The sequence below is a fragment of the Populus trichocarpa genome, chromosome 13 (assembly GCF_000002775.5).
Source record: "Populus trichocarpa isolate Nisqually-1 chromosome 13, P.trichocarpa_v4.1, whole genome shotgun sequence".
Lineage (NCBI taxonomy): Eukaryota > Viridiplantae > Streptophyta > Magnoliopsida > Malpighiales > Salicaceae > Populus > Populus trichocarpa.
The window spans coordinates 4,520,743-4,531,443 of NC_037297.2; the positions used below are offsets into that span (position 1 = coordinate 4,520,743).

A 10,701-nucleotide genomic window follows, 5' to 3' on the forward strand; every position below is an offset into this window, starting at 1 on the left:
CTAATTTTTTTTAACTACATGAGAAAAAAAAAAAAACCCCACCAAACATATAAACTAAGGCAACATGGATTACCCTGACAAACTCGCAAATGATACTAACTTTATATAAAGGTAAAAAGAAAATAAACAAATTATAAAACTCAAATTTTAAGCATTTTAATATTAAAAAATAAAATCAACAAAAATAAAATAACAAAAATCATAATAAAAAAAACATTTTAAATTATTATTGTAATTCAAGTTGGAATGGGTATAGATAAACACTAATTTTCTTGAACTCTTTAATTTTTGTTAATTAATGGGGATACGAGAGAGGAGAGGGGGTTTGAGGCATTAGATATTTCGAAAAATTGCTTACAAGTTGTGTCAAGATAAAGAGAGGATTGCCTTGGCCCCACAAAGAGCATACTGCGTGTGTAAAATGAGTTGGGCCACGTGGATCCATCCTCATGCACACGCAACCTTATCCATTTTATGTTACTTTTATATTACTTTCTCTCCATTTAGTCAAAGTTCCATGCATCTTCTCACGTGCTCCAGCGATCCCCACTTTATGCTCCTGCTTCGAACCTTTTATCTGGATATGCCCTCACTGACATCACCCCGCAGTTCAAACAGTTTTCTTTTTTTAATATATTTATTTTTATATTTTAAAAGTATTTTTAAAAAAAATTAAAAATTTATTTTTTTTTGCTTTAATTTTTTTATGTTTTCAAATTATTTTAATGTGTTAATGTTAGAAATAAATTTTAAAAAATAAAAAAATATTAATTTAATATATTTTTAAATAAAAAATATTTTTAAAAATAATCGCTATTATAATATCACACGAGTTCTTTGTATCACTAAAATTTATCCTGATATTATTTTTAATAACATTAATTTTTGATTTTATTCAAGTAATTAATTTTTTATGGTTTGGCTCATTGGCATCAAGATCTTTCCGACCATAATCAATTATAACTTTTTATGGGGGAGGGGGGACACGTATCCACAAAAATAAAAACATTTTTTAAAAAAAAATTACCAGCTTTTTATTTATTTATAGCTAGATTTTTAACTTTATTTTTCAACGATGAATAAAAACTAATTATAATTATTTTTGTTATTTTTCATTAATTTATGCTATTTTTTATTTATTTTTTTATCTATTTTTTATTTTTTAAAAGTGTTTACTTTATTTTTTTACTTCATCAATGAAGAAGTAAATTATGGATTTATTGATGAAATATACTTTATTCAATTTATGTGTGTTTTTTATATAAGTATGGTTTTTTTATTTATCTTTCCATATAAAATTTATGTTTTGAGGCTTATTTCTGTCCTTACATTTTACTTGGTTTTAAAATAAAACAAAAATTTCAGCTAAAAATAAAAAGAAAATCCAGAATAATTTAATAAAAATTTTAAAAGAAATTTGATCTTTTTAATATTTTTTGGTCTTCCAAAATAAAATTTATTTTTTTTCTAATGTCAAATAAAAATAATAACTTACAGGGATAAATTAATAAAAATCTGGCTAAAAATTTAAAGAATTTTTCTTGGATATTTTTTGGAATTTTATAATATTATTCTCAATTCTTTAATTTTTTTTTAATAAAAAAAATAGAACTAATTAGAAGCTAACATACTTATCCCTCCCCTTAAAAAGTTAAAATTAACAAAAATAAATAGATTTAATTATAGATGGAATGCCTCTGTTACCTGGCGGATTGAGTAGACAGAAAGACCTCTACTGCTGATGTACCAAACCAAGATTGATACGAATATCTTTTATACCAGATGGCCTGGCCCCTCGTGTCATTCATGGTTAGATTATTTTTTAGAGTAATTTTTATTTGAAAATATATTAAAATAATAAATTTTTATTTTTAATATCAACAAGTTCAAATAATTTAAAAATATATTAAATTTAATTTTACAAATTACAATCACACCGATCTCTCTTAAGGCTCATAATAGCAGAGGCTAGGATCCAAAAAAATAAATCCAAAACCCTGCAACTCCATGACGACATACATACAGCATGCCCTGAGCTTGTATTGGTTTTGTTCATTTCTAATACTGATACAAAATGAAAGTAGTGCACACTGTACAAGGAGAGTAGGGAGGAGGTCACTGATGGCTGACCACACCACATCATCTCCCCGAAATGGCTAGGGTTTTCTCCTCTGAGTCTTGAGCGGACTTCAAGCTTGTTATAGGAAGATGAAGAGTAAGAGGAAGAGGAGGTAGGCCTCCGTCTGAATGGGATGCGGCTGTTGCTGGTACTACCTCTTCCTCTGCTACAGGGACTGGTGCAGGTTGAACTTTTTTGGGTGTATAGGTGAAGGAGAGGTCTTTGTTAGCAGCCAGTGCAGCAAGCTCTTTTTCCTCCAGCCCTTTTGTTGGCCCAAGGCTGCATCGGTCTGGTGTGTGCTTGGCCAATGCATCTTTGAATTTCTTGATCTGAAATAGCGCCAAAACAGAGACCATCATTAAAGAAACAATCAACGAGACTGACAAAGCATGCATAATATACTGTATGGTTAATGCTATGTTGAAGTAAATTAAAAGGAATCCATTAATCTGGTCCAGTAAAAAATGGGTTTGTGAAGCAACATCTTCCTCGGAAAAAGAACCAGATGAATTCTAACTCAAGATTAAAAAGTGAAATCGAGTGAGTTGAAGAATCTTGGATCTCGAAAACATAAGCAGAAAAATGTTTTATTTCAAGAATCAATCAAGCTAAGCTTTTCCTTCTTTCATGTGTTGAAGCTCTTACTATACAGAAAACGGAGAAACTGAAACAGATTGGCATGTTCATAATAGAAACAATTATAAAACTCACTCCAACTATTGCAGTTAATCAACAAAAGTTAATAATAGTGAAACTAACCGTGGCATTAGTACAGCTAAAGCTGCATAACCGGCCATGAGCCCCTCGATATAACCGGAAGAAAGGTAAAACATGGACATTGAGGCTATAACACATGGATTTGTGCTCCTCATAATTCACTTGAAGAAACTGTACATCTGGGTTCATCTCTGCCAATTGACATAACTGCCAAAAAAAAATGATATCCATCAGCAATCTCTCAGAAAAATAACTAACCTATTCAAATTCACATGCACCACATCTATATCCAAATCGTTATGCATATCATACCTTGGGATGGAGAGCTTTACAGCCACCACATCCAGGGGAGAAGAAATCAACGACAACAAGCTTGTCCCCGGAATTCATTAGGGAATCCACAAGATCTTGTGCAGAAGTCACCTCTCTCACGTTGGGTTGCAGACCTTTCTCCCACCATTTTTGAGCATATTTAAGTCTAAGGCCAGTCTGTCAATTCCACAAAAGGAAAACCCGATAAATATTTATCCATCCTGATAATAATAAAATGACAAAAAATAGAATAAAATAAAACTTCGATTTTCCACAATATATAAAATCTCAAAATTCTTTTATTTATTATAATATCAAACAGGAGCAAAAATCAAGGCTTCAACCCGCAACAAAATTAAACAAAAGAGATAAAAAAAATCTCATTAAACAAGAAATTCAAAATAGAGTCTATAAATCAAAATCATACAAATTTGACCAACCTGAGCCACAACCGAAGCTTGACGAAGATACCCTCTTCTGGGTTTGCTTTGATTTCCTAGAACAGCAACCCTCTTGCCATAAAAATCACTGCAAGAAGAAGATCTTGTAATTTGTGATCTCAAAGCCTGTGGTTTGGCCTTCAAAGGGAACCCTTTAAGCTTGCAACTTTTTGCAAACACAGAAATACTATTTTGCTGTTGGTTTTGATAATTACCAACATTAGAAGAAACAAATAGACTTGTTTTGCTCAAAACATCTGCCATAATTTCTTACAACAACTTAGGAAAAACAAAGACACAAACTTTGTTTCTAAAGACAAAGAATTTAGAGAGAAATGGAGAAATATATTTGTTTCAAGCTCTCGCAAAACAATAAAGAAAGGCTTGTGCTTTCTCTCTTATAGATAAGAGTACCCCCCCCCCCCCCCCCCCCCTCTCTCTCTCTCTATGCTTTTTGAATTCGGAAGTGTTGAAAATTGAAAATGGTGGTGGGATCTTTTGGACCGTTGGATTATGTTATGGATGATTGATGGGACTTCAATCTAACGGTTGAAATTATTTTGCGAAAAATGTGAAAATTAATGGATAAGGTCTTTATTGTGCTGTTTAAGATTTATTTTTCATGTTCGCCGGTTTTTATGGTTGATAATTGATACTAGGTGCGGTGAGTTGTATTATTCCGACACGTGGCGTCATCTAACCTATGACTTCTTTTGGAAGTTGGATTTGGATGGATGGATATGTGCTTTGGATGAAAAGGCAGCTTCACTTTTATTTATCTTTTTTTGTCGTTTCTGGGTTATTAACAAAAACTGGAAAAAATACGATGAAAATAATTGTGAATTAAAATAATAAAATTACTATTTTATCTTTCTAAATAAATTTAACCAGGGATAATTCGATTTTTACATGGTTGAATAGTTATTATAGAATTATAGAACGTATCTGTCTTTTCATTTTTTTTTTCACAATATAATTACATAATTATTTTTAAAAATAAAAAATTATTTAACTTAGAACTATGAGCTTTTTATATATTTCACTTTTCACATCACAATAAATAAAATGACTATTACATTTAAAATCAAAATTTCCTTACTTTGTTTCCGAGGACTTATTTGTACTTTCATGATAATCATATAATTTTATGAGCAAATTAATATTTTTATAAATATACAAGAAAACAATGGTTGTTGCGTGTGTTAAATGCCCTGGTGAGTAAATTGTCTTCTATATTTAAACGACGTGTGTAACCGATTACGACGGCAAAAACAAAAAGCATCATTAGTGTTTTATAATTTCATAACGGTGGGACCTACCTTCTTCGATGGCACGTGTGGCATAGTTCTTCCCAATTTGGCATCATTTCTTTTCTTGTTTTCCCCTTCTCTCTTTTTTCTTCTTGATTTCCACACTTGACCTTTTAAAATTTCACAGTAGTCATTTAATGTGTTTTTTTTTTAATTTGGTTAATTTTCTTTTAATTTATATTTTTTTATTTAAATTATTTATAGAATTGAAATTTATTTTCAATTTCATCCTCCTTTATTTTTTTAATTTGTCAGATTTAATCTCCATTTTTTTATTGCTGTTTATTTTATTTGAGATCATTTAAAAAAAATTACGATTTCATCCTTCTTCATTTTTATTTCTATGTTTTCTATTTTTGGTAAATTTCTTAAATTGATATTTTTTTCTAATTTCATCATTCAATATTGAATTGGGCTTTTTGATTAAGCATGAATCTACAATTTAACAATTTATGAATTTGAGAGATTAAGTCAGGTTTAGAAGATTCACTTGGATTTTTTCAGTCTCATCCTTTAACATTTAATGCAATTGGATATTGGGCTTTATTATGTTTTTTATATGATTTTTTACTAATTTTAAAAATGACTCGGGTTATCTCATGTTTTTTTATTTATCTTTCTTTGTTAAATTTAGTTTTTTTTAAGAAAATTTTGGTTTTGAATTTAAATCAACTGCTTAAATATAAGTACTGATGATGTTTCAAAATCCAAGATGCGTTGGAATAAGATTTTTTAATGGTTGAATAATAAGTTTAATTAAACATTCTTGCTATTTGATCTATTATCCAACAGTTCCCTTCTTTTAGTGGATATGGGGACTCTGGGAAATAAATGTCTTTGTAGAGAAAAAATACAATAAATTTACAAATTAACATTAAATCTTAAAAACAAGGTTGTTTCTTCTTATTTTTATATATAATAAATGTTCTATAAGAGAAAGTCTCACTTCCTGGAGCCTTTAGATCCTACACTTGGCCCATGAGACGCTTAGTGCTTGAGTCCAGGCATATGGCTTAGGCCTAAGAGGCACGAGGTTATGCGCTTGATACTAGGCCTAGATTGTGGGTTTGGAATTGGGTCCAGCTTGCGAATCTGAGCCCAAAACTGTTTCCATCCCCATTTAAGGCTTGTCACATCGTTAAAATAGACTTGGGCTAACAAAAAGTTGTTTGAAAAATACTATTAAATCATGGTACATCAAGCATGATATGCTCACTTCATAATATTTTTGTTTGCTTAAATATATCATTTTTTTTTGTCCTTTTCTTTAATTGAATATTTTGTTTTTTTTATTTTTTTCTCTTCAATATTTGATTGATTAGAATTAAGTTTTCTATTTTGTTTGGGTTTAGGTTTAATGGGGTAATCACGGTCTTATATATCAGATCGTGGGTTTTGTGATTTAACCACCATGAGTCAAGCAATATGTCGACATCTAAATATTTGTTTTTTAAAAAAAAAACATGTCATTCAATATATCACTATCTTAATATTTTAAAAGTATTTCATCTAATATGTATTGAATTTTTTACTTTCTAATATCTTTATATTTTTTTTAAGTTAGGAAAAAATTATCTAACATGCAACATAGTGCTGACCAAAAATTTAGTTTGTTAACCTTAAAAAGTGCTGACCAAAAATTTAGTTTGTTAACCTTAAAAAGTGCTTCCAAAAAATGAAGACAATAGAAAGAAAGATGCTGGTGTTGAAAAAGCATATGAGAAAATTTGCTTTGAAAGCTGCTTTACCGCGTGAAATCTTTCTAGTCTGTGATTAACCTTTATTCATTTCCATAGAGAAAGTTGGCTGTTGTTATTATGTAATACAGAGATTATTAATTTGCGGGCAGATACATTGTATTTTTCTCCCTTTTTTTCCACTTTTAAGATAAATTACTTTTTCTTTGTTAGAGGAAGAATACAAATTTTATAAATCAAACTCTACTTCATCACCTCTAGTGTAATTTTCTCTCGAGACTTGACAAATATAAAATACATATATATGTATATATATCTATCTAATTTACATTAACCAAAACTAACATTGCTTGAAAAATCATCGCTCATGCATAATTTATAGGCATTATTTATTGGAACAGTATAATTATAGTTTTGTTATTCTCACAAAAAAAAAATATTATATGGGCTATTGAGATAATTTTTATAAGACTAATTAATCATTACTAAATTGATCAGGAACAAAATCTTTTTATATTTTAAAAGCATGGGGAAATGACCAACGTAACATTGAAAATAAGAATTTATAAACTGGGATTGAGAGCTTTTTAGTATTTTTCATATTAGTTTTTTCGTTATTATTAAGCTACCAAAGGAAAATTTAGTATTTTAATAAATATAAATCATTATTAAAAAACAAAAAGTTGTTGGATTACGTGGCACTTCCTGGTAGACAAACACTAACTTTTGTCATGTCATTGAAAGTATTGTGGGGTCTTCCTGTTAGGATTATGCATGGTGGCTTTAGGGTGATGATGCGATGATAGAAGCTTTTTTCTCTTTTCTTTTCTCTTTTTTCCCCTTGAAAATGATTTGGCCATACAAAGTTTCAGGGTTGTTCTTTGATTTTTTAAGATGTAAAATTCAATCTTTATATTTTTATAAAATTTTAATTTGTTTTTAATTTTATCATTCAATCTCAATTTGTGATATGCTATTTTTTCTTTTTAATTTCACATTTTAATAAAAAAATTTATTTTTATTTTTTATTTCAATTTTGATCCTTATTCTTTTGATTTTTTTTTATTTGAGTTTTTTTGTTAAATTGATTGTTCTTTTCAATTTCACTCTTCAATAAAAAAAAATTATTTCAATTTTAATTCTCATTCTTTTAATAAATAAAATTAATAATATGAGTTGAGAGTTTTTTTCATAATTTAAAAAGCGTTTATGCCACCAAAACATTATTCTTTATGAAAAACAAAAAAATCCAACCCCGAGCCATATTGCGATTCCATGGCAAGTTGTTAATGTATGATCTTGGCTCTTGTTTTTTCTATTTTTTTATATTATTTAGATTTTTATTTTAAATTAATATTTTTTTAATACCACCTACCAGCTACCACTAATATATACTGTTACAGCCAACAAATTACGACTACAATCACCATCTCGGTGGTCGTTTTGACTTGAGAGTAAGGCAAACGAAGGGGGGTTTATAAATAAAAATAAAAAAGAAAAAGAAAAGGAAAAAGGAAAGGAAAGGAAAAGACAGGGCTACCAGGCTGCAGCCCACCTCTGTCGGCAAATTGAACGCGGCCAGGATTATTCAAAAGAAAGATCGCAATCCTTCCTTTTACTTTCAATCGAAGGAACCTGGCGAAGTGGATTCAGGAAAATATTTGACCACGTAGTCACAACACTATGGCTACAGAATTACAATAAAACCCTTGGTTTTATTTTTACTAATTGAGTGTCTGCCCGCTTTAACAGATATTTTTTAAATATTTTTTTATTTAATTCTTAGTCAAGATTAAGATTAGGAGCAAAAATATATTTTTTTAGTCAAGATTATCTTATCTTATCTTATTCATATAATTCTTATTTTAGCATTATCGAAAAAAAATAATGGTAATTATAAAAATATTTATAAATATTGTGATAACTTGAATTAAAGAGGAAATAAAATTAAAAACTCTCTTTTCTTATTCATGTGTTTTTTTTTATAGAAATATATCTTTTTTATTAGAAGTTTTGTTTTTTTAAATAAAAACTTATTAAAATCATGAAAGCAAGTTTTAATAATAAATTTTTTGAATCAATCATTTCTACATACTTGTGTGAATAAATTTGTGATTAATAAACATGAGATAAATACAATAAAAAAAATAAATATTCTATTCTTATTAAATACTAATGATCATTTTTTTTAATAAAATTTTGTATGTTAGGGTAGCATATAATTTCTCATAAAATAATTGTTAATATCATTATTAAAAATTCAAATATTCTTCAAAACTATTTTTTTTCTTATCCGGGTATCCTCACCTTCTTTTAAAGAGTGAGACTAATCACGTTCGGGGTTCGTGGTTGTCTCTCCTAATAAGTGTATTTTCTGAGAATTGAATTTGTGTTATCATCCTTGCAGGGATATAGCAGTGCCTTAACCGTTAGATCAACATTTCATTGATATATTCTTGAAAACTATCACATAATTAGACAATTATTTAAATATTATTTTAAAAAATATATTTAAAAACAATCTTATTCTCAAAAAAAAAAAGAAAAAACTTAGGGTTATTTTTTTAAAAAAAAAATGCATGCGCGCTGGTCCAAAAGAAAATATCAAGGCCCAAATGTCTGGCTTTCTTTGTTCTAAATGGGCAAACAACACACTGTGTATCCTATTTTGGTATGAAAAACTCTATAAATCCAAAAGAAATTAAGGATTTACAACTCAATTGCTCACTTTGGTATCAAACTCTATAAATTAATAAAATATTAATTTTTTTTAAATAATTTTTATATATTAATTCAAGATAATTTTATAAATTAATTCAATCAAGTCCTTAATTGATGTTTCTAGATTTAGAAATATAATCTTTATATTAATTATATTTTAATTCTTAATTTCTAAAATATATTTTAATCAAGTCATGCTTAATTAAATCATCCCAGTTTAATTTCTGACTAATAGTTCTTAATGTGTGTGACTCATTAGATTTCTAATATGTTGGCCCGGATATAAATTACATTTCTAATTAAATAAATTAAGCAATTTAATTTATTATCAATTCAACAATTGATTAATTTATATTTGAAAATCAAGTGCTTCGTCTGACAATGTGTCATAATCCTCTGAATATTAGAAAAGTTATTAGTGATTTGACTTAACTTTTTAGTGACCGGTTTCTCAGTGTAGTTAATATCATTTCATCAATAATATTCCGATTTAACATTAAAACATAGGGTATGTCTGCCATGTTAAATCATATTTATTCTCTACATAATAGCCATTGATTATTTGAATAAAATTTAAAATTCTTTTCAAATTTCATTCCATATTGGAAAAGGATTTCTCGATCAATATTATTTGAAAACAAATGGAACATTTTTCTAATTCACTTAGGATGATTAATCCTTTCTTGATTACTCAAGTACTTTCATAGAGTTCATGTTATATCCAATATATGCCCCTCCATTACCTCGATTAAGATAACATGTAACAAGATCAAAGCATAACATTCTCTATTTCGAGTCATTTCTCCTCTATTTTTGTTGAAATCCAAAACAATGATATGTTGGGGCTCTTATTACCTAGCTTGCTTTTTATTATCTAAGTTACATGTTTATCACACAACCTTGGGTTTACTCAAGTTGGGTTTTTTGTTTTTTATTTTTATTTTTTTATCCAATTACATATTTCTAAAGGGGTATTTTTCCAGGCTATCGTGGTTATTTAAAAAAAAAACAATTATCCACTTACTATTATTGTTGATTTTTTTTATTATCTTGTTAAAATAAAATCATCTTATTCAACCTCGTCAAGGCAACAATCCAAGTCGTTTCATTTTTTTATTTCTTAAAAACATGTGGGCGACACATTGATATCATTTTTTACACAAAAATATACAAGCTCGTGGCGGAGCGCGGTGGTATAGCTAGTGTTATATTAAAACTTTCAATCTACCGAATCAATTTATTAATATGTGATCGTGTAATCTTATTAAAAAAAAATAAGCGATTTTTGGTTGAATACATCATTCAATAAAATTAAAACCAGACTCAATAGCTACTAATTACGAAAGAAATCATTTATTGCAGAAAGCCATCAAAATATGATGTTG

The 10,701-nt window shown here is 28.2% G+C and overlaps 1 protein-coding gene across 1 annotated transcript; it reads right to left on the reverse strand.

Moving 5' to 3' along the window:
* Positions 1 to 1,885: 1,885 nt before the first annotated feature.
* LOC7489687 (thioredoxin-like 1-1, chloroplastic) lies at positions 1,886 to 4,000 on the reverse strand. Its single transcript, XM_002319670.4, has 4 exons — positions 3,589 to 4,000; positions 3,149 to 3,325; positions 2,879 to 3,043; positions 1,886 to 2,448 (listed from the first exon to the last, which is right to left on the reverse strand). Exons 1-4 carry the CDS (start codon positions 3,850 to 3,852, stop codon positions 2,140 to 2,142), a joined length of 915 nt encoding a protein of 304 aa, XP_002319706.4. The 5' UTR covers positions 3,853 to 4,000; the 3' UTR covers positions 1,886 to 2,139.
* Between the last annotated feature and the right edge of the window lie 6,701 nt (positions 4,001 to 10,701).